The sequence below is a fragment of the Diorhabda carinulata genome, chromosome X (genome assembly GCF_026250575.1).
Source record: "Diorhabda carinulata isolate Delta chromosome X, icDioCari1.1, whole genome shotgun sequence".
In the NCBI taxonomy this organism is placed as follows: Eukaryota; Metazoa; Arthropoda; class Insecta; order Coleoptera; family Chrysomelidae; genus Diorhabda; species Diorhabda carinulata.
Window position 1 is genome coordinate 48,259,614 of NC_079472.1, and position 26,376 is coordinate 48,285,989.

A 26,376-nucleotide genomic window follows, 5' to 3' on the forward strand; every position below is an offset into this window, starting at 1 on the left:
ATAGATTTTTATTTCTTAGAGAATGAAGTTATATTCTTTTCTATCAATCGTAATTATGTAATGATCCTATGAGAGTCTCAAAGTAACGATTTACCATGCTTATTGTCTCAAGGATACCCGAAAAAATTCTTTTATGTATGAGGATTTTGTGAAATACTACTTGGTTGAAATTTTTTGTAACCTCTACAATATGAAAGTAAGTATATTTTATTGTGTTGTTGCACGAAATGAAACGATTGTGGAGGTTACTACACTGTATAACTCTAAAATACTTCTTAATAATTTAACTTTCTATCTCGAGAAATGAACGTATCACTTTCAGATTTTATGGAAGTGAAAATTTACTGTCTCATTTAATTACACTTTTACTTAATTTCATGGAAAATATTTTAATTTGAATGTTATTAATGTAGCATCAAAATTATGTCTCAACAATTTTTCATTGTTTTCGTGGAAGAGTTCTTGGAAATGGTTTTAAGAGTAATCTTTGGGTTTCAGTTGATGTAAAAGAAATATTATTTCAATTTTATATCTCGTACAAAGAGAAATCTGGTAAAATTCATACTTACTGAATGTACTAGAATATACTTCTTTGAACACTATACGTTCGTGTTTCATCCTATTACCAACTTAATTTATATGTCACTTATAAAGCTCTTTTCAAACATTGTATTCATATAGTCGTGCATAGAGTAGTAGTACATTGTACAACAAGTGAGAAAAAATTCTTTTTTTTTCCAAACTAAGAACTTTGTTGCAAATAAAGTGAGGCAGTTATATCTCTTTTCACATGTGTCGTACCCTGCTCCTTTTCTAAGGATACGTTGGTGTTATGTGTTCAAAATCAGGGCTAGAAATAAATAAATAATATATTACATGAACTCATTTTTATATCTTACTAGAAATTGTAATCAACAGTTATATTGGAACTATAACCGAAACTTATTAATGGGGGTCGTTTCGCTCCAACAAATTTTCGGTAATTGAAATATGAACCGAGGTCCAAGTTGAAGTTGATGGGGAAACGTACCGAGCTTTCACAGCATTGTTGTATACAGGATCTAGTAGCGCTAGAGGCTGAATCGATATCAATTCTACTACACTTGTTGATATTTTTATTTTGTTTGAAATAGAGTTATCCACAAAACCGCATTACTGGATTTTCAACCCCCACAGAGGAAAATAATCTTCATTAACTGAAATAGTCGCAGATTGCCTATGGAAACAATGGCTTTTACGTCTTTCCGGGTTCGGTAATTGAAATATGTTGTAAAATTCTCTCCTGGCTATGAAATTTCTAGGAACTGTGGTTTTAGAATCGAGTAATTTCATTGAGATCTTTCATGTCATCAATTTTTGAAGTTCATCACAACGCTATGACCCTATAAAACTAATAGCTAAAGCACCCTGAAATTAAAACCAAAGTTGCTATCTTTCATAAAATTTTCTGAACATATCTCATCAGCAAGTACTTTTCATTGATGCATAAGATATGTAGAAACTGTTGAGATTCTTGAGGAGTTAATGTTTTTGACTATTTTGGAATTCATTTCCCGAATTTTAGATTTTGTATTTTGTGTATTTAAAAATATAGCTTTTAATAATTATGATATTCCTCAGCAGCAAGTACTGTGACCCTAATGTGGCGGGTTTTAATTTTCTTGGTATATGTTCAAAGTAAACAACGTATTTTCAGGAAAAGAATTCACTTAGGCTTCCATTCTTCTCTGATCTATGAAGTTGCAATTTCATATTTTTATCTTGATATCTTTTGTAGTTGTAATGTGAAAAACAACAATGAAACTAATCAAATTGGAAAAGTTCAAATTGTTTTTTTCTTCTTTATGTCCATGTCAGCTGATATGAAAATGCGCAATTGTCGATTTTTATTTTATAGGCTGTTTTTAGTATTCGCTATGGTTTTTACCTGGAAACGATAAATAGGAAGATCTTGCTGGCCACTTTATTATGCTTCTAATTACAACTAAATTAAGATGAAGCACTATCCTTCGACAACTAAATGCAATTGTTACTAACTACATTCTTTGCAGGGCTACATGATTTATAAACAGATCTAAATACTTGGTCCACTCTGACCTTCTACCATGAAAGGTCCAATAACAGAGCTGTTCACTTTCAAATCTCCATATTTTCACATGTATCTAAAATTAGTCTCTATCCAAGATCTGTAATTATTGAGAATGGGGTTCTGCATCTACTTTTTGTATTATGATTTGACAAACTTCATTTTTATGGTTATGGTATAATAATCTGCAAATAACCTTTGTACTATTGTTACTTTATAAGGATGAAACTTGTTTTTCTCAATAATGTGACGTTCACTTACATAATGTCTTTTGAATGGAAGTACAAGAATTTTATATGTAACACAATATTCAAGGATTTTCCATCATTAGTTACTGTTTTTGTTCGATTAGTTTTGGGACAATTTTTAGTTGAATACAAGTCTGTGAAAAATTTAACATTCCTCCGAACTGCAGTTTCTATAATTTGATTTTGATTTGAATACTTATATATGAATGAATGAGCTATTGAATCAAGTTGTGTCTCCACACTCGTATAAATATATACTGCTACACAAATTCAATTCCATAATTTAAAATAGAATATGAACAACCTACAACTGTCAAAAACATTAGTTGTCTGTTATTTATATCAAATTTACTGATGTTTATTAATAGAAAATTTATGTTGAATTTTAGTTTTGTAGCCAAGCGGTCTGAACTCTTGGTCTATATCAATCAAAATGAAAATCTAGGTTGAACCGATGATTTTCCATTACGTATTCAGTGAAGAATAATTGAATCTAATATTAGAAGATATGTTAAAAAGTGTAGACAGAATGTAATAATTAAAGTAAATATGATATTTGACAAATTAACTTCATCTGATGCCAACGGTTTCAGCAAAATACAAATGTTAATATTTTTGAAATTCATTATCCACAAGATGTTTTGTGTCTTTGTTAAGTAAAAATCGATTTTTGTTTGTAAAAAACAACTACTTTTTGTGACAATAAGTCATGACGAATAATGAATATAATTTTCCTCCTACATCGTGGACTCTTGATGGAAGCCCCACTATCTGGGATTGGTTTACGACTTTCTAGTACTTATATTAGGGGGTTTATGTTATTCGATGGAAAGACGGATCCGGAAGAGAATATAAAACATTATTAAGCATGTTGTTGAAAAAGTGGTTTTTTTTTCTTCTATTTATTTATATGTATTTTGAGTATTTCTTACAATTAAAAAAAATCAATCTAAATTGTGTTTTAAACAGGATATCAATATTTGTTCTTGTATCAAATTATTTGTTTAGGTAGTTTCTACATCTTTCACGATATGTAAAGTAAGAATTATCAGTAATCAGATCACAATTATATAAAAAATATCAAATATCCACCTCGTCTTTGATTATTCTATGTGAAACCAGTGAGACACTTATTTTTAACATATCGGTATCTTTTTTGCTAACTATTCATTCTACGTCTATGCTTCTATCTGACTTACCACTTCTACTTTCTGATACAGTCATTTACCTTACATTATAATCTTAGACAATCGCAGCTTTTTTCTACCCACGTTAATATATATTTGAGTTAATCACATAAAAAAGATTGGGAATAACCACCAAGGGTTCATGTAAGATCCTTGATTATTTTTATTGCAAAGAACTGTTAAAAGACATTTTAAACAAAGTTGAATCGTGTACTACTTTAGTAAGGTAAGGTTTGCTTCGAAACTATTCAACACTCATGTAATATGAATGGAGCTTATACAACGAGAAACGTTGATACATATTTTTTATTACAGTTACAGTTTAACAACAAAATCATTAATTATATTGTCGCACGAAAACTTTGTATTATCGTTTATTAGTTCTCACTTTATAAAAGAGCTGACGTGTTAAGCGTTTCTTGACTTTAAATCGACTTATTTTAAGCAAGAAAAGCTTTTCTCACCTGAACAATTTTACGCTGGTGTACACAGAGCAATACGAAGTAAAAAATGGAAGGTAGCTATTCCTATTCCTGTTTCTAGATCATTAGAGAATTTCGAGTTAAATCCGTTATAGGCCTCTTGCCGTTTTGCTGATGCGGATATGAGACAACTAGAAACGTGTTAACTCTGAAGTAATCACCCGCAGACATTCCAATATCTTCATCAGGTGTTTCATCAACTCTTCCTGTTTGTTGTATTTTTCCATTTCTCTTGTATATTTTTTCTATATGCTGGACAAAATTTGCCGCCTCTTGAAATCTGCCGCCCTAGACTACAGCCTACTCAGAGTACTCAGCCTGCTGGTAAATCCACCGCTGAGTTAAACGTAAACGTATATAAAATAGCATGCCTACTCTGTTCCAGGCCCATATAAAATTCTGTTTTTTCTTTACGAGTCTAAACGTAGATAGTTATACCTACTTATTATAAAGTAGAACAAAAAAGTGGCACAACTTGAACATTTTGTCAAAGTTGATGGTAATCTAATGAAATTGACTTATTTATGCGAATAATATTGTGAATATCTAAAAATTTACTCTACAATATCTCAAATTAAGCACAATTTTCACTTCTTGCAGGCAAAAATTGCTAATATTAAGAGAATTAGGTAGAACTTTTGTGCTGATATAGAAAAAGTTGTGCGTATCATTAACTGGACTGTTTACTGTTTGCTATATTAACATTAACACGTATTTTTATGTTATCATCTATAAAGACCGAATGTGAACAGTGTGTTTAATGTGAATAAATATCACGCACTGTCATAGAAATTCCAATCTAATTGTATTTTGTAGATGATATCGAATCTGGAATCACCATTTTTTAAGTTTTGCATAACATGACTACCTATTGAGAGAATATTATTTCATGATAGTGCGAATGTATGGATAATCACATTTTTTTTAATAATTGGAGAGCATAAAAAAACTTTTCATACTTATGACTAACATCTGATAAAAAGATATATCATATACAATATTATTACACTGCCTTGTAAATTTCTGATATTAAGAATCATCAGCAGGAAAAAAAGACTCTCCGCCGTTATATTTAACCAGTGCTTATGAAAAGACTGTTCCTCGACGTCAATTTTTTTAAATTTTCGATTCTTGCTCAAGATAGTTAAAATTGATTCTTCCATTAGAAAAATAAGTTTCAAAATGTTCTACCAATCTATCGAGAACACCTTTCGACATATGAGGGTTTGTTGCCAATTGGCAGGAATTTTCTTCTGACGAGTGAAGTTGGTGATGATCTGCAGACATCATGACGATGTGGCAAAGTGGGATGGGGGGCCACGGGGGGAAGAACAACGCTTGGATGAAACTCATGGGCATTGTCCACAAAGAGAGGCGTCATCATGATTCAGGGCCTGCTTCTACTGATAGGACTTTGAGCCAGTAAGTACAATATTTTTATTATTATTAATATGACAATCATTATCCTTCTTGTTCTGCACTCCCAATGAAGGTTTGAGATTGCCTCTAGTATGTCAATCGGAAATATACCATGTTTCTGAATTTGTGTATGCTTATTTAATATTGTTTGTTACCATATGTATCTTGAACGAAAAGATTTCCTTAAAACGTGTGTTGCTCCATAAATTCTGTATTTGGGAGTTATTTAATACTTTATTTTTCTTGGCTATTGGACAGGATGATGATCTGCTTTTTTCGATAGTTCCTCTCTAGCTTTTCTGCTTAGTACCATTTCTTTTCTCTTAATGTGTTCTCTGTCCATCATTATTTCTTTATTTTATAGCTCGATATTAACAATTATAAAAAGCGGTACTAAGGGGATTGTTATTTCTAGGTTTTGTACAAACCAAATACTTCAGTATCAGATATCATTTTACATACAATAAATTATAAGAAAATAGCTCATAAAGTAAATTGTTCTGTATTTATTGGATAGTCTCATATTTTAGAAGGGGAACTGTACATCTACATCATTAGGGCATTTATTCACTATAGTAATTAGCATAACATAAACAAAACTAGGCCTTTACATTAGCGAAAGAATTATTCATTGAATTTCACTGGACATTTTTCCTGAAAACGTGGTTCGCAAAATTCCAATAAAATAGAGGGGTATTAAATAGAATTTCCACCATTATAAATACATAAATCTATCCTGGAAAAGCCAATAAATGACTGTGCAAGGTTCTTTGAAACTTCATATATTTTATATTTTACGGATTACGGTAATGTCGAGACCCGCCGCACAAAGGTAAACGGCTGAGTGTAATAATATAGATAAAATCAATATTAATAAAAGTTTTTTTAAGAATGTATAGAAAAGTTTCCAATCCATGAGGCACGTTTTCAACATGTGCTTTGTTACTCAACGATAAGGAAGTCTTTTCCAAATAATAAAATAATATTAAGTATGTGTAATCGATATCAAGTCATTACATTTGGGAAGTAAATAAATAAAAAAAATCAGAAATTGTAAGAAATGAGTATCATCTAACAAAAATACAAGTCAATTTTATATCTGCCGAATCACAACTTATAATTTAGTCAACTAAATTTAAATCTGTTATATCACTGATTTTATTGTAATTACCCCATAATTTCTTTTATATTGGGTGGATTGAAAAGTATTAAATTCATATGATTTTCAATTAGCCCCAACCTTTGAAAGACACATGTATATAAATTTAATACTGATTCTACTATTAGTTTGTGAGCAACAGCAATTTAAGTGAAACAACTTTTGTTACTTTGAAAGAATTGAAAAAAAAGAATGTTTCATGTGTTGATTAAGCATTTCTTTTTGGCAAAAGAAACTATTGAAGTCAAGATTTGGCTTGAGAAGTGGTTTCATAAGTTTGAACGAGACAAAATGAGCATCGAGGACGAGGTACGCACTGGACGCCCAAAAGTGGCTTCCACCAACAAAAACAGAAGAAAGTCCACAAAATTATTTCAGGTAATAGTAAATTGAAGCTGATTGAGAAAGCTGTTATCTCAAAGATTACAAAGGAACTTGTCGGACATATCGTGAATGCGAAAGTTCTGCCCAAAGTGAGTGTTGCTCGAGATCACAATCGATCAAAAACAACAATGAATTTATCAATTTTAACTGCGTTTGGAGCTGTTCATTTGTAATAAACTCGACTTCTTGCTTCTCCTAGTTACGTATGTCTCTAATTCAGTCTCTTCGGACCATATTTGTACTTTCTTGGTCATATTTTAATATTTACCTTTATGGTTATTATATATATACCGATATTTTTATTCGACCATATCCACGTCTGCCAAATCTGCCAAAGTTTTGACAACAGAAAAAACTACAAAAAACGTTTATTTTTAGAAACAACATACATTGCCCAAAATGATAAATCCATTAATAAGAAAACTGATTTAAATAACCTTAGTGTAATTTATGCATATCTTTTAGATTTAGAAAAAACAAATTCTCTGAAAATTCAACGCCATTAACAACCAACTGACCTCATCTAACCTATGAATTTCAAATTCACTTATGACGACCTAACCTATAAAATTTATTGTCATTTATATTCTAGCCAATGAATATTCAACTACATTCATAACGACCTAACCTATTGAAATTTAATGTTATCCATAAATTTACCAATCAATATTAAAAATCATTTACTAAAACTTATCCTTATCTAACCTATAATTAATTCAACGTCATTCAAAATCTAACCAATCAAAATTTAATGAAAATTTCTATAGTAACCAGAATCAATATTTCTATCAACTTTAATTTGAATATTGAATTTTAAATTCTACGAGTTTAAACATTTTTACAAGCTTTAATAATATCGAAAATCACAGGCAATTTTAATTAATTATTGTAAGTAAAAAACTACATATATACATATGTGTGTGTGTTTTCTTAGGGGGTGAAACCTTTTTATGGATTCTAGGTATAGCTGTTTGGCCTCGATATGTGGCGACTCGACGCAGCGTCATACGAAAACTCTGACGCTGACGCCCCCACCCACTAAACCCTAAACCCCTTTCTCTTCTATCCTCTGATCCCCCATGGTACCGCCGTGAGGCATTTCTTCGCAGGGGCAGGAATTAGCTGCCGCTCTTCCTTCTGGTGGTTAAGATGTTATTTCTTCCTTCTAGATTCTGCCTTTCGCTCTTTTCCTCAACGGATCGCAACTCTGTAAGCACTTTTGTAACAAAAGTGCTTGTGGCGTTCCAGGCAGCTTCTGACAACATTGCTTCTACTATTGACTCTGGTTGGGTTCTCTTTTTCAGAATCTTCTCTAACTCATCGCGCTGTTGGTTGAAACGTGAACACAAAAAGAAAACATGCTCCGCATCATCATTGACCCCTGGGCAGGACGGGCACTCTGGGGTATCATCGTGCTTAAAGCGGTGAAGATACTTCCAGTAACATCCGTGTCCTGATAACATCTACGTTGAATAATAGTTGATCTCACCGGTTGAACCACACATCAATCCGAGGTATGAGACGGTACGTCCATCGACCTTCTTTGCATCATTCCACTCCTGTTGCCATCTTGCGATGCTGTGTTGCCGTTCTTCCCTTCAAAGTTCTTCAGGGCTCAGTGTGGTTGACCTTTTTCGTTGATATAGGTTCCGTCTTTCCTCAGCTAGAGGCAGACTACCGGAAATAACACACATTGCTTCCTCTGATATTGTGAGGAAGGCGCTAGGTACTCGTAGGGCACTCAGTCGATATACTGGTCCAGCCTTTCTCCACGATTCTTGCATCTTTAGTGCGTCGGCCCAAATGGATATTCCGTAAGTGAGCACCGATGTCACTACTGATGACAATAATAGCCTCCTGCTCTACTTTGGGCCTCCGACGTTCGGCATCAGTCGTGTGAGACTAGCCCTCACTACTGACGCTTTGGCACTGACATGTTCCACTTGCTTCCAGAGTCAACAGAATAACCATATAAATTCAAAGAAAATTCGCCATCATGTACAGGAAGAAATTGTTATCTGAAAGAATTAGAATACAATGTCATGTGCCATAGGATTTATATGATTATTCTGTTGACTTTGCAGCTTCTCATGTATATTAGATGAGTCTTGATCATTCTACACATCTTTATATTAATTTAATGTTGCTAAACCAAAAATTAGATAGCAACACATCAAATTCTGAAGGATTTGTTAATACAATTCTCGAAGCGTTTGGAAACTAGAGTCGAGTAGTTGTGAGTTAATATTTTTTTTAACATCAATACTTTATAATACATCTAAAAAACAACGAGTTTTTTATCAAATTTTTATATACATAAGGTTTTTTATTTCGACCTTTTTCTTATTTTCCTCATTTACAAGTCTTGGTATATTAACGGCGACAATATGAAAGAATAAAATATTTCCCTTCGTTATTTCTTATCAAATATTTGTATTTGGGAACACGCAACTATACTTCTTAGTCAGCTTTTCCTCATTTTTTATTCAAGTTTAAATATTTTGGTTATACTCACGTAACCTTACATATTTTAATCTATAAAAATATGAATAGTCTCTTTTGAACCTAATTTTTTTAAAAACACTTTCGTTAACTACAGTTAACAAGAAATTCAGAAGTATACACAATATATAATGTAATAAACCTTAAACTAAAGTCACTGTCTTGTATAATTTTGGGTTTGTTTAATTTATATGAAAATATTGATTACCCCACATCGAATATTCCATTGAATGTTTCGTTTTATTTTTTAATATGGATAATATCCTTTCTTTAGTTGAATTCAGTGGAAACTTATAAGCTTGATCTAAATTTTGTAGATTGTTAATAAGGATAGCTAATGCTGTTTTCTATAGCTTTCGTCACTGCTTGGTATTAATTATTGATAGTTTTGATTGATTTTAGGTCTCTTGTGTTTTAAAATTAATTATTTTGATAATTTTTGAGAAAAAGATAAAAGTTGACGTTTCGACTTTTATTTAAGTTTTTTTCAAAATATGATATTCACACTGACAATTTGCGTATTCATATCAATCAATAGATCACCTACATCTTGAACATCAAAATAAAAATAAAGTCAAAATAAAAATTTATTTTTCCTTTAGTCCTCAAATCTCAAATATGTAGCAGTAATTATTTAAATTATTTGTAATTTTATTAAAATTTACAAAATAGAGCTATAAATTTTTCTTAAAAAATTTAGGCTTTTTTATCATTTATAGCTTTTTCGTTCTTATGAATGTGAACCATTACTTTTTATCGTGTATTATATTCCTTTCCACGAATTTTTGAATCTTCAAAAAATTTTTTGCAGTCTTATTTTTTTTAATCATATTGGTGATCTTTTAGTCAATTTTCCAAATACTGAGATGTTTGCCCTATGTACACAGCGTCACAATTAGTACAAGGCACTTGATATATAATATTACTTCTTTTGTTTTTTGGTGTTTTAGAATTTAATTTAGTGAAATATTTGGATAATGTATTATGTCCTTTATAACTTATACTAATATCATATTTATTGGAATAATTGGATAATAATTATTTGGAAAGTCCTTGTACATATGGTAAGGAAAAATATTTTATGTTTTGATATTTTGTTTCTGTTTTGATTTTTAATTGATTGTAGCGTCAGTTTATCCTTTTCTTGAATATGTTATTTATCATGTTTTCCGAATAATTATTCCCGTTCAATGAAGTTTTTGCTTTTTGAATAGCTAAGCATCTAAATTCATGATCTGATAGTTGGCTAGATCTATCAGCCAAACTTATTATCACTGATCTTTTTGTGACATAGAATGACACGAATTGAAGTTTAAATATCTTGAGGACCAAGTTGGTTTCGTATACCCTATGCTTGCCTTATGTAGACAGCGTCACAATTAGTACAAGGCACTTGACATATGATTACTTCTTTTGTTTTTTGGTGTATAGATTTTAACTTAGTGAAATATTTGGATAATGTAATATGTTACTTACGACTGAGGAAATTTCGTTATAGGTAAGGACCATCTTAATTTCATACGAGTCATCACATCCTTAATTTGTCGCGTGAATTTAGAAATACCTTGTGTGTCCAAGTTATTTGATTTCTACTTTTTTATTATCTTCATCAAATTTTCTTCTTATTTATAACCTTACTTTTTCGACAGAAGACTCTTCCTCAGGAAGTGGTATTCGGTCTCAGTTAAAGTATATAAATAACTGGTATTTGGTGAACAGTTAATATTAAATTTCATGCCACCAACTGTTCAACAAACGAGGTTGGAAATTAATAAGAAAAGGTGGAAAATCTGGAAACACTTTATAGATTAAATTAATAATAAGAAACAAACAAACTAAAACTATACCCGGTACGATTATTCTAATTAATATTTATTACTATGAACAATAAAAAAAAGTTTCTGCATCAAATAAATTTATTGAAAAAATGATAAATTCCCAGTAACTACTTTTCCAAAAGAGCACAACGAATAAAAAGCAGTTATAAATTAAAAATAACTCAGATTTCTATATATTAAAGATATTTGTGATGCACTAGTCGGATTCCAACCTGGCTGCTGTAGAACAGCGAAGTCAAGAATAATATCACTACAAATTTCTTCAAATTGACTTTGATTTAAACTGGAGTATAGAAGGTAGAGGACGATTTCGAATACATTCCGAGGTTTTATTGGTTTTCTCGAATAGAGTGGAAGGTCGATAACAAATTAGTTTCTTCTAAAAGTCGAATGTTCGAATAGATAAGATCAGAATAGATCAGAAGTGACTACACAATATGTAAACAAAGGAATATTCAAAAGGTTATGCCTACATGCTTTTTTCTTTTTCTTTCCATTCTCAAGATTCTTACTGACTGCTTCATTGTATCTACAGCATATGTCATGATGAGCGATATTGTTAATTCATAAATTATTTTCATTTTTATTTCTTCTTGTAGATACTTATTGCATCTTTTTTCTTACTTCTTTTGTTTTATCTCTATCGCTTATTATTATTACAGCTAGGTATTTAGGATTGTCTCGTCGTTTTTATTGTTACATTCGCTTTTTCTCATTTATTCTCCATTTCTTGATTAAATTACTATTCTTTGCAACTATAGCTATATCTTCTGCGATTCCATTAGTTGGACCCCTCTATTTTCTTTTTATTAAGATTTTTCGTCTCTCAAATCATAATAAATCATTTTGCTGATAGTGCATGGTCTTGCCCCACCCCTTTATTTATCATAAATTTTCTTGTGTCACCCTATTGTTTTCTTATTTTAGCATTCGAATTTCCCTTAGTCATTTCTTCTAGTTTTATGTTCTTGCGTGGGATTATCTTGTATTTCCAAGCTTCAGTCAGCTCTATTTTGATATGAATTTTATAACTAAATCACCTGCCAAATTGCACAAATGGTAATGTTTCTATAATTAGACAAAAATCACACTATTCTATACCGACCACCATCCGAGGCCTTAAAACTCACCAATAAATCTTGACGAACTAAATACTGATTCCTATTCCATTAAAAACATCGAACTATATAAAAAATCAACGGAGTAACTCACAGAATAAAGAAGATAACATAACATACTACTGCAATTTTATACGTTAGCCAAGTTGTTGGAATCAAAAATTCATCATTCAAAATCATAAACCGCTTTTTAATAATCATACATAAGAATTAAAATACCTATGCAATGGAAATATATAATATGGTTTTTGACAATTATCTTGAAAATAAAGACATAGAGACTCATGGGAGTCTCTATGTCTTTATTTGCTAAAAAAGTGAGTTGAAAACACTTGATTCTAGTATTGCAGAAATAACTCAAAGGATGCTGAAGGTTGTATTGATTTTTCGGCACCTTTTGACTTTTTCGTATTTTTATTTTTTTCAAATCCCCATGGCGTTTTAGAGTTGATTGATCTGCATTAACTGAAATAGCAGATTACATTTCGAAACGAAAACTTATTGATGTCCATTGACTGTTTTAAACATTTGCATATTGGTAATTAGAAAAAGCATGTCTCGCCTGGACACAGTCGAAGCTTCGCATATTTTTATAATATCATAGAAGGGACAGAATTCGAATATTTCATATCAGTATGTCTCTTCAATGTGAACAGCTAAATCAGCCTAAAACTAAAAACAAAAAGGCGTTATTCCAGAAAATTTTAGACATAACTTTATCAGCTAATGTTTTTCATTAATTACATCTTTTTCTAAATTTCTTTAAGGCTTAGGTTTTGACTCTTTTGGATGATATATTCCCGTTTTTCATTTATAAAATGCGCATAGTTGCGTATTTCGATGTATCAAAATGTTCTCAAATATTTCATTTCACAATGAAAAAAATATTTTCAGAAATTGTTGAGTTGACCTTCACCTATATTCTTCAGTTCATAATGATACTGGTAGCAAAGTATCACAGCAGATACTTTTTGGATAATACTTGAGTTGTGTTTTTAATCTGAACTGCTTTAGTATAAAAAAACTACAAACATAACTCCTGATAGGAGAGTGGGCAGTAAAAATAATTATTCGGTGTTTTGGTTTTGTTGTTATGAGAATGTGGGAAAATTTTTTCACGGTCTAAGTAGATATTGGGCGCTAACTTTGTGCGTTGCGGCGTGAACCTGGAAAACGTTATACTGTGCTTTTCAGATAAAAGTATCCACCTTTAATAACTTTTGTAATACTGGTATTTAGAAAAAATCCAAAAACACGTCAATTTATGTTGGAAGGGGCAAGCATTATGGCTTATTTAAACTTACTGGAAAAGCCACCCCCTCACCCCTAGCAGCATCCCCTTTATTTTTTTAAATTACTTTTCATATTTTTTATTTAAAATTTGGATACTCCTCTTTGAGCTGATTTCAAAAATGTATAATACTTGTAGGTTAAAGTGGTTAGTTTATGAGATAAACAATTTTTCTTTTAAGAGCACAAATTTTACTTATTATTTACTTTCACCTTATTTGCCTGTACTAAAATGGGTTGTACAACAGTTCAAACTCTTTAATCTTTTTAACTGTGCTATTTATTCTACTTAAAAAATCCAAACAACAAAAAACTCTACTTTTTATTAAAGTTTGACATTGTCAACTAGAATTTGTAGTCACTATTGATAGTGTAATTTGATACATTATTTATTTTGTTTCTCTGAAATGGTTTACTCTTTGCAAGAAAGAATTGAAATTATAGGTTTATACTACCAAAATAATAATTGTGCAAGAGCTGCTGCTAGAATATTTAACGAATTACATGACGGAAGACATGAAACTCATAAGTATGTAATTCAACTGATGGAGAAATTTACCACAACAGGGTCTGTTTGCATAAGCGAGAGGGACTCGTAAATAACGAAGCAATCCAAGTGGCAATTTTAGGGCAAGTCAGCTTAGAGGCTCAACAACCCCAATCGTTGTCAACAATAAGTAGAGCGATCGGTGTTTCATCTTCTACAGTTTTCCGAGTTCTACATAAATTCAAGTACCACCCATACAAAGTTAAGTTCGTGCACGAGTTGAATGAAGATGATTTTGATCGTCGTCTAGAGTTCTGCGAATCAATGACGCAAATTATCAATAACAATCCACAATTGTTAAACAATATTTGCTTTTCTGATGAATGCTCATGGTCATTAAATGGCTTAGTAAGTAGGCATAATTGTAGATATTGGGCTGAAAGTGATCCACATATTATGCGTGAATTCCATACACAACATCCCCAAAAGTTAAACGTTTGGTGTGGTATCCTAGGTGACCACATTGTCGGACCTTTCTTTATCAACGGAAATTTAAATGGTGAATCATATCTTGAGTTACTCAGGGAAGGGGTTGACCCACGTATTACAACAATAATAGAAAATGATGATAACCTTTCCGAAGATTTACTGGTATTTCAACAAGACGGAGCTCCCCCACACTATGCTATGCCTGTCCGACAATTTTTAAACGAAACATTCCCCGCTCGTTGGATAGGTAGAAGGGGGCAGATGATGGAGTGGCCACCTAGGTCACCGGATTTAACACCCCTAGACTTCTTTTTATGGGGGTATTTAAAAACAAAAGTTTATGCTACCCAACCAGAATCTCTGGATGATTTACGAGAGAGGATAGAAAATGAATGTCGACAATTAAATCCAGCCGTATTAAGCAATGTCAGAGAGGCATTTCAAAATAGATTATACCATTGTATGGAAGTGAATGGTACTCATTTTGAACACTTATTGTAACTTCATAATAAATAGCACAGTTAAAAAGATTAAAGAGTTTGAACTGTTGTACAACCCATTTTAGTACAGGCAAATAAGGTGAAAGTAAATAATAAGTAAAATTTGTGCTCTTAAAAGAAAAATTGTTTATCTCATAAACTAACCACTTTAACCTACAAGTATTATACATTTTTGAAATCAGCTCAAAGAGGAGTATTCAAATTTTACATAAAAAATATGAAAAGTAATTTAAAAAAATAAAGGGGATGCTGCTAGGGGTGAGGGGGTGGCTTTTCCAGTAAGTTTAAATAAGCCATAATGCTTGCCCCTTCCAACATAAATTGACGTGTTTTTGGATTTTTTCTAAATACCAGTATTACAAAAGTTATTAAAGGTGGATACTTTTATCTGAAAAGCACTGTACTATATTAGTTTGCTATGTAACAATTTAAAGTTGAATAGAGTTGTGCAAATAATAGTGAGAAGTTATTTCTCATTAAAATGACAAATATTTCTCACTGTCTGCTAAATTTTCCGTTTTTGACTGCAGTGATGAGAAAGTCCAAGATTTGACATTTAAAAACAAAATTCTCTCCCTCATGTAGAAATCATATTCAAATATTACAAGAAAAAAATTTCTTCAATATGAAAATATGTTTTTTGAGCTTGAAGTTGTTGAATCATTTAAAAAGAGCACGTTCAGCTTGTTTTATATGTATTTAAATAATAAAATTAATCTACGATTACCGATTTTATTCGCTCACTTTTTATATTTAGTAGATATTACTATTACATCATCTACATGTATTTGTAGAGATATTTTTCACGGTATTTTTCTGAGAATCTAAAATTATGAGCATAAAGTTTTCTTATGAATTAATTCTAATTTGACGTGTAAATAAAGTGTACATATATTTTAAAACATGCAGGTGTATATTATTATAAACACTGTTAATAACCGATCTGGATTTTTTCAAAACATCCAAACTATTATGATAACCTACCACGCTTGTGTCAAAACAAATTACATTAAAAATAATTTTATAATGTTTCGGTAAATCACAAGATATTTTAGACAAAACACAATATAACAGTCATTAATATTACGTTGATGATAGTTTAATGCGCTAAGGTACAGCAGGGAGTGAACTTTCATCGCCTTCATTAAAATAAATATAACTTTGCAATATCAGAATAAGGTTATCTTAAAGGGTTTCTTATTATAACTGGCTTCTATTAAAATGCCAATAGTGTAACTAACATATTACAATCAATTGACGTATCAGTTGAATTTGAATGGAAATGAGGACGAAAAGGGTTGCAGGTGTTGAAGTTTAATAAACTAGAAATTAAGTTAGTCAGTAATGATAAATAAATTACGTTTTATCGGTATTTACATATTTGATAGATTTTTTTGTGGTACATCTCTTGGATGATGCAGGTTTTCTGCGGTTTTTATGACACCTGGTGAACTCGTTCATTCGTTTTATTCAATTTAACGTTCATTCGATTAGGGTACACAGTGGGCCTACACATGATGCGAACTAAATACCGAAAAACATCTCAATCTCATCAGAAAAGGAAATCAATCATATTTTCATTTTGTCATTGGGAAAACAAGGAAGGTAAAATAGCGTGATTGTAATGGTTATTAAATACAGATATTTCATAGGTCCTATACAATAAAGAGCTGTACAAGCAGTGATGATAAATGTACCGGGTGTCCCAATAAGAATTGCTCTCGAGCATATCTCGAGAACCGTTTATAGTACAGTTTCGGGAAAAAAAATTTATAACAAAAATGACCTTGAGAAAAACCTGGAAATTATTTATAGAGTTGAAGGTCTACCGCCAGAGGGCGTAATTAAATACCAAAAATTATAAAATGAATAATTTACAAACTTTATTATGAAAAAACGCCTGTAAGTCCAGCTCTACTTAACCTATTTATTTATTTTTTCAAATCAAGCTATCCTTGAAAAATGTTAAATGGAAACATGCAGTTTTAATTAAGGAATATAAAAGTATACCAAATTAGCAACAGAATAGCGAAAACCGAATGTCGATATCTTTTTCGTATTACGAGATATCCTGAGAAGTTTGTATATTTTAAGCATTTTCCTTTAAACATAAATAACTCCGGGGTGACTGAACGGATTTTAACATTTTTTGACTCCTCAAAATTGTCTTTCCTTGTTCTGTTAATAACAATATTAATAATATTTGATTAATAGGAAACCAATTCAATTAAACTGAAAAAGTCAGCACCAAAAAATGGTTACCTGTGACGTTCCATAGAGTAATAATATTTATATTATACCTAAATCCATAACTCATCCTTGATAGCCAGGGGGAAATTTTCACCTCTGCAGATGACACTGTGGTCTTTTATGGAGACAGATGTTACTCTACGTTAAAAATTGATGCCAAACTATATTTACAAAACATTTTATATTAGTCCGATAACGAATGCCTCACCGTTAAAAAAACTAAATTGATGCCATTTAAAGAATACAAGAATAACTTACACAACTTTACAGAATCGAAAACTTAAAATGAGGGTACGGTTATCAACGCTACCCAATCCATTTAATATTTACGGATAACACTTGACATACGCAACAAATCTACAAACCTGCGACGTATGGTACGTAAATGAAAATTTGCCAACAAAATCCTAAATAATTGTCGTCTAAAAACTCTATATTATGCGGCTATTGATTCACTCTCAAGATATGGAATACTTGGATGCGGTAGTATAGGCCAGAATTCAACTAAAAAACTTACTGTTCCAAAGAAATTATCCTTGAAAATAACATATGTACCCAACGAAACAACTTTATAATCTTTGTCTATTGTTTTTTCATAATATCCTGATTATGATATTCCATAACAAATATCAATTGCATTTTCTTCAATATAAATATTCTACTTGACAAAAACAAAATCTAACCGCTGGGACCAAACTGTCCAAAAAAAAATGCACAACACTTTTGTTCCTGTATCGGACTCAATACTATATTGCTTGTTTTCTATTGTCATTTACAATATCTTTTCATATACCGAATATTATAACTTTTTTAGTGAACGTATTCAGACATGTTGTCATACATATGCTTTTTACATGGATTAAACCAATGAAATGATGAATTTCGTGAAGGTTGTCTATTGTAAACTGATATTGCAAGATCATTATGTGACATACCGTGATATTGAGGTATACTTGGGCATTAGTTCCTCTAGCATACATTGAATATTGCTTAAACAGTTGACTGTTAAAAAGATTTGTTGGCGTTGGATACCGCATAATTTGACTATCGTTCAAAAGAAGCTCGTGTCGATTGGTGTAGAGAAATTCTGAAAAAATTCAATCACATTACTTCAAAAAATGTTTATAAGATTGTGACAGGCGACGAATCAAGAATCAATGCATATGTACCCGAAATTTAACAATAATCGACTGTATGGGTCTTTCAAGAGGAGCCAAATTTGACCCTTCCTTTAGATTAACGTAGAACGGTCAATTCTGAATTGTACACTATCATTTATTTGCTAGAAGTGTTCGAAAAAATCAGAGAAACCAATCGCAGAAGTCGAATCATTCTCTATTACGACAATACGAACTATCACACATCAAATCAAACAAAAATGTTGATGAGTCATCCGCCGTTCACTCTTCTTTAGGCACCCAATGATTTCTTCTTATTCACGCAGATCCAAAATTAATTGCGAGGTTAATGTTTTTTACACCTGAAGAAGCGGTAGATGCGTTCAAATAACATATTTTGGAGGTACAGAATAGAAAAAATTCGACAATTGGTTCAAACGAATGCAAAACTGTATTAATCTTAATGGAGAATATTTTTTAAAACAATAAAGCCGTATCCAATTATGAATATTTGTTTTTATTGTCTATCTCAAAACTCAAGTATTTGCCCTCGTATCATGTACTTTATATATATTGTTACTGAATAAAATTTTGATGAAAGTGGCACTACAAAGGAATATTTCAATTTTCATTAGCGATTAAGGGGTGTCAACATTTTCATAGGTAGGTGAAAACGGTTTATATATGAATCAATGAGAAGAACATAAGTTTCCTGTAAGACAAATTTTTCTTGGAGTATTGGGATAACTATACCCTTTCAAAACAATCACATATTCGTAGAGACATTCAAATCCTAACTTTTACGCGTTCCCAACTATTAAAAATCGGCTACAATTAATTGAACATGGCAAAATAATTACGATTATTTATCTGTTATATAATTTTCACTGAAAAAATCTGAGTAGAGAACACCCATGACATCTAAAAAGCGTTTATATTTATGTTATGAGCCAGGAATCAACTTCAATGTACTTTTATATTGACTTTTTTATGCTCCCCATTTGCAATTTCAGATTTGCAAGCGTATTTTTCATTTAACACGTTTAATTCTGGCGCAAACAAGTTGGGAGTAGAGTAATTGCATGTTTATTTTCACGTTTGAGGAAATAATCAACTGAATGATTTCTATCAATTTACCTTAAAAAACTGAAATTGTTCGGGTGGCAGACTTGGTATGCGAATTATTAGGTTTGCAATATAATTTTCATTCAATACCATGTTATTGTAACTCCAGATTGTTATCACCTAATTCGATGCTTTTTTATTACTAATGGCGGTGACATATTATTGCATAGACATTTGACATTAATAAGCGTTTAAGTATTGGGAATATGGCAAAATTAAATACCAAAGTGTACTAACTTTAATATTTATAATACTAACTTATGTATTCATATTGAATATTGAATTTTGAAATAATAATATTCTTGTGATTTTGTTAGTATCAACAATGTTCTCCATGGTAAGTATATTATTTTTATTTTTTATTTTCATCTCATTTCATACTTTCTGTTTTAGCTTTTCATTTCTTCGGTGAAATTCTAAGGTGTAGGCCGAATGAGGCCTTGGAATTAACCAAAAATGGGGTTAATTGTTGTATGGATTAGACAGATTGAGAACACGAAATCGGATCACTTATTAGGAATTAAAGAATATCAGAAAAACATAAATTCAATTATAAAGATCCAAAAATTCTATTCGTATAACGTATTCTAATACACGAAAAAGAGAATTTTCAGAAATGGTTCACATTCTTAAGAACGAAAAAGCTATAAATGATAAAAACCATCTAGATAATTTATAGCTCTATTTTGTAAAGTCTAATAGATGAAATATATTTGAGATGTGGAAACCAAGGAAAAATTAATTTTTCTTATTGGAACCAAGTTCTAAGTTGATTTTATCCTTATTTTGATATTCATGATGAAGGTGATCTATAGATCAATATAAATAAGCAAATTGTCAGTGTCAATATCATATTTTGCTAAAGTAACTTTCATATTTATAAAATACCTTCCACTGGAATTCGGAAAGATAGTATTAATTATTAAGTTTCATGTAAAAAAAATATCTTATATATTAAAAAAAATTATGATTGGTATTGATACACAGATTAGCCATCAACCATCGGATTTCATCTAATTTTCACCATTCTCAAGTTATACTCAAATGCGATTTCCCCCTGTACATTACTTATGGGAGTTTTTCACATACACACGTTCTATCCTCAATATCTCAGGTTCTATTCAAGATAGAGACTTCGTTTTGGTTTAAAAACACTCGCTGAAACACCCTATTTCTTTTGAGTTTTTGAACACTTAAATCGGTTGAGTTGGAGAGGAGCTAGACGCGGACATTCAATGTGGAGTTATGGATTTTTGTAGGTTTTTGGCAATTTTTCTACATTCAAACATCTATACCTCAGGTTCTAATATAGCTACACAGTTCGTTCATTGTCGGGAACAGAGCTGGATTAAATAATTGGCCCAAATTAAAAACGGCCTTATTACAGTGTTTTGCTGATAGAAGGGATTTAAATTGTCTTGTGCAAGAGTTGATCAGAGCTCAAGTAGACTTCAATTAATTCCTAATAGTGTAATTCAAAGAATTAGCAATTACCCCAATATAACTGCTGAAGAAAGAAATTATCAAATAAATCAATACGATAAAACAGCTTTAAATACGTTTATTGCAGGGTGAACGGCACTCTGAAAAATAATATGCATTTACGAAAACCACACTTTACAAGAGGTGATGGTCTATGTGGCCCAATTCGAAAATTTTGAAAGACTTCATGGTTTCTTCAACGATAAAAATAATTAACAAAATAAACCTAATAATGGTAACAGACAGCATACGCATGCTCAAAATTTTCAAAGAGCCTAACCAAATTTTAATAAAAATTCCTAATACGTATTAAAATTTGGTACCAAAAAACATACCTGTTAACAATTACTCGAATTCTCATAGTAATCGAACAGGAAAACAGAAATAAATATACTTTCGGTTAATCCGCTACAATATATAGAAATTGCAAATCCCAAAATAAAATAATAAAAATAAAAAATAATAAATAAAAAATTAAAATAAAAATAAAACGGAGGTATTAGTAACGAATAGACAAACTAAAGAAATGAATGGAATTTCGTTGTGTCAAATTTTAACTATATAATATTAGAAATACGAAAATTATGAGTGGATGCTAAAGAATTTTAAAAAAATACTAAATGTAAAGAACAACTGCAATAGGTGAAAGAGGTGAAAATCCCTATATTTTCTTACATTATTTTTTTTCTTTTTTTACACATATTTTTGCCAAAATTATTTACGTAAATTTCTTTCTGTTTTTCAGAAAAGCAATTAATTACAGACATATTCTACAACGATTATTTATCTGATGAAATTGAGCCGATTTTCGTGACAACTTGAAAATACACTTATGAGTACCATTTAGAATCACTTGGACATTTTCTCAACTAATTGTGTACTTCCCTTGTGTAATCTCAATGAAAATGGAACACAATGAGCCTCTTGAGATGACGCACTGAATATTATAATCCCTCGAGAATATCGCCTACTTCCAGCTTTTAAGGGGGAAGTTGATACATCAAAGTTTTCTCAAAAAATCCTCATTAATTATTCGATATGATTATTACAGAATCTTAAGGTGCTCCTGATTTATTTCAGATTCACTTTTGGATGAAATTATGAGAAATGTTTATTATTCATTATTTTCCAATTACCAGAGTGATTAAAGACAAATATCGTCTTTTTCTGAAGAAAAACAAAAGTAAAATTTTTCTTAGAAGTGAATATCAACTCAAATGAAGTTATAACCCTGTTTGAAAACGTTAGTCCGAGGACAATAAAACAAAAAAATCCCATCACTCTTCTGAAATGTACTATTTAAAGAAAATATATCAACAATTTAGTTTTTACAGGAATTTCACACACGATATTCTTCCTAAAGGTCATCTGCAACTATTTGCTTCAATGGAGGCGATGACATAATAGCAGTAAAGTGGTTGGAACACATACCACCTATTTTCTAGACATTTCATATAGACGACCCAAGGTTGAATCAGTTATCTTGCATCTGCCACCATAAGTAGATAAGAATTTGGCAAATTTTTCACAAAACTGGATAATTTAATGATGGTATACTTTGTACAGTTTCTTCTGATGAGATAGCAGAGAGACTGCGATTGACCGTATAGTGTGGATGGATAAACAGAGAATGCCGATAAAAGTACTCGAATCCAATTTTGAAGGAAGTAGGTCAACTGAAAAACCTCTGAAAAAGGGGTAGAAAGAAATTGTAGAAAACGCAATAAGTATTGTGAAGAAAAGTAATTGGTAGTGGGCATCTCTGAACAGGAACAAGTGGAAAAGATAAAGGGAAATCAAGGCCCGCAACACTATTTAGCACCATAGTAGTAGAAGTAGATAATTTACAGTATTCCACGGATCTATATTAATGATATAAATGGTCAAATTCAATTTCAAGTCAACTAAAATCTTCATTCAGTTTCAAATTGAATTCAATATTTCTAATAAAAAAGTAGCAACATTATGGGACAGCTTAAGACAATTACTACTTATTTTTTTATAGATGAGAGACTCGAAAGAATTTTTAAAAAATAATAACAAATAGATACAAGAATAGGAAACAAACATTTTGGAACTATTTACGTTTATTGAATTTTTAGACGCGACATAGAAAAGATTTCCTATTAAAAAAATAAAACGTGAATAATACCATATGTATGTTATGCAAAGGTTGTTATAAATGAAAGGAAAAACTATTACGAAAAAAGTTAAGAAATTTAACACAAAGAAAACGTTTTAGAAAGAGTAACGGCATATAAATATCTAGGCACCATCAACTAGGTTGGAATTTTTGTAGCCACTATTTCACCAAAAACTTCGATATCTTCGTTATTGTGAATGACAATGTAGTGGTAGTGTAAACAGTATATTGAGTAGGTACAATTAACAAGATTGGAAACTAATGATAGAACAAACAGAGGCAACGAATCGAGATGGTTGTATTATATAGACTTTGAAACAAAAAAGTATTCCCAAAATGTACAACGTGGCAGAGAGCTGGCTAATACAGTGAAAATTGAGTTAAATGAAATGAAACATTTGAATAAATAGTGAATCAAGAATAAATAAGCAATCAAATAAACCGTTAAATTCATATAAAGGCATATTACGAAATAGTTTACAAAGAATGGGGAGAAAAATCATGGTAGGTGAAACCAGGAACAAGCAAAGACCAAGAAGATAATGAAATGCAAGATAGAGAAAATAGGACGAATCGCAGAAACGAATATGGTAAAAAAGGAAATATCTCAAAATCGATACATTTATTCTCAATTCTTTTATTATGAACATTATTTGAAACTCGGTTTTGTAGAAATAAATCAAAATATTCTTGCGACAAATCAACAATTTCTCATGATGCAAACATCATTACTATCAATTACTGTAATTAAGCAATAACTTGAATGAACAGAAATACAAAAAATACGTATAAAAAATATTATTTTGGAAGTCTATACTATATGTAAAATTTAAATCTGTGTCCTCGGAGCACAATGGAGTAGGATTATATTATAATCAAGGTTTTGTTCACCAAGAAAGTAAATATTAAGCACGATTGAAATCCGAGAAAAGTTCTTGAACGGTTTGTGATTCAACATTACTTTGTGCTATCTCAGATTAAATTCTATTTCCACCTTTTCGCGGATCTGAAAAATTTATTTTCAGTAGAACTCCACCCAATCCATTTTATACTGTTCGTCCCTTTTTACATCTGATATCGACAGAAGCGTTCAAAAGGAGAGGAAAATGTCGAGATTCCTCTAAAGGACTTGACCAAAAAATTCAATCTCTGCTTTTGTTAACTTACGAAATTATTTAGACGAGGCAGTTTTATGTATAGGGAGAATGAAAAATGATTCAATTGTTGATGACACTTTATTATTACATGAACGATTTCAGTGTAACTTAACGAATGATTAAAATTGGTAGTAAAATTTTTTAATGAACGCGGTTTTGTTGGGTGAATGTTGTATAAGATATATTAGAATAATATGGATAATAACTTCCCGTGACGATTTATATCATATACAAATTTATTTGGCCATAATATGACAAAGCAACTATTGATTAATTATTCATGTATGGAAACGAAATACCGAAATTGGTGTAGTTAAATAGAGAACGCTCATGAAGCAAGTTTTTTTAAATTCTATAGTCGAAGCACGAAAGTTTGTATGCTGCTATTAAGACAAAACTTACAGTTATTTATAAAACTTTATACATCGTATACGGAGTAAGCTGTTAGTTAGTTATAAGATAATATAATAACCATGAATTATTAATTTTTGAAATGAATTTATGAGAAAGGTCTTGAAAATTTGTCTAATTTTAAATATCGTAACAATGAATATTGTTTTCGCGAATATTTATAAAAGTGGATGCTGGTGTTGAACATTTAGTTCAGTGTCAGGACGAGCTCTTCTATACAAAGGCGGAAATTGAAATCTACCCGTCCTGAAATTGCCAAAGCTTTGCTACAAGTTGAAGGTTAATAGGTTGTTCCAGCAGTATTCGAAAGTTTTGTACCATTCATAACTTGACAATCACCTATTACGAACACCATCAATTGCTGCTTGAGCAAGTAGCTTTTGGTTTTCATAGATTATATTGACATACATTCAACCAAATGAGTAGTCAAACGCGTCAAACAGGAGCTAAGAATATTATTTTTTGCAGATTTGAGGGAGTTTATCACACTCCTGCAGACAACTTATCTACAAATAATTTTTGTACTGTGTCTGAATGGGAATCAGTAGTACATACACAGTGGCCTGAAAAAGGCACATTACAATTAACAACTTAGTATGAGGAAACCTTTGAAAAATTGGAGTGAAAATAATGAACCCTACAATTGATATCACGGATAGAAATATCAGCGTGTAAGTGTCCTATTGGGTGTTTTTCTCCTCCTTTCTCATTTCTACCACTCGGAACTTTGACGTTTTCTTGCTGGAATGTGAGACTTTTTGTCTTTTTTGAAAAGAGTCTGCTGAATCGAACCAAAATTTTTAAAATTTACATCAAATAATCACCAAAATAATAGAAGAAAATGAGTGACAAGTATTGAACTAAAAAATGTTATGATGACAGGTGATGACACTAATTATCGGGTGTGATTGCACAAATCAAAATTACTGATAATATTCCATGATCGCAGGAGTGTTTTCTAATATTCTCCCGAAAACAGAGGAAGATTTTTCTCAACAATTTTGAAACAAATTGGCACGAATGTAATTAACTTTAATATTATCCGAATTCATTGAGAACTCTGAATAAATGGTTCGAAATTACATTGAATTGTTATTATTGTATTATGAATTATTGTAATTAACAATACTTTGCTTTGAAGTCATAGGAATGATCCAGACAATAAGCGATTATTTGAGATAAGACACTTCAGATTGACGGTTTTTTTTTTCAAGCAAAAGCATATGGTTCCTATTTATCCCAATGTAAGACTTCGTATTTTACTATACATTGTATTTGATTATTTATTTCTCCCTAATACCTTTTTTTACAAGTTGTGGTACAGCGGTTGCTCATGAGCTATGATTTGATTTTTTGGTTTGGTCTAATTTTTCCGCTTCCGTTGTGATCCATTCACTTCCGTCCAACTAGTACGCTTTTGTACCATTTTCTTAATGTCTTGAATGGAATCACGGTAGAAAAAATCGCTGGCACTTTCTGTCTTCCCTTTGTTACATGAACT

At 31.1% G+C, this 26,376-nt stretch overlaps 1 protein-coding gene across 6 annotated transcripts in view; it reads left to right on the plus strand.

Annotated features, from left to right (window-relative positions):
* LOC130900498 (potassium voltage-gated channel protein Shaker) overlaps positions 1–26,376 on the plus strand; it is a 291,646-nt gene that overhangs the window by 1,320 nt on the left and 263,950 nt on the right. For 3 of the 6 annotated variants that reach the window (XR_009060191.1, XM_057811173.1, XM_057811171.1), the window contains exon 2: positions 5,050–5,425. Coding sequence is in view for 4 of the 6 variants with exons in the window: in XM_057811173.1 (XP_057667156.1) it covers positions 5,292–5,425 (134 nt within the window). In the remaining 2 variants the exon portion in view is untranslated. Of the gene's footprint in view, positions 1–5,037; positions 5,426–26,376 lie in introns of all 6 variants that reach the window. The other 3 variants (XR_009060190.1, XM_057811172.1, XM_057811174.1) reach the window with 2 other exon arrangements.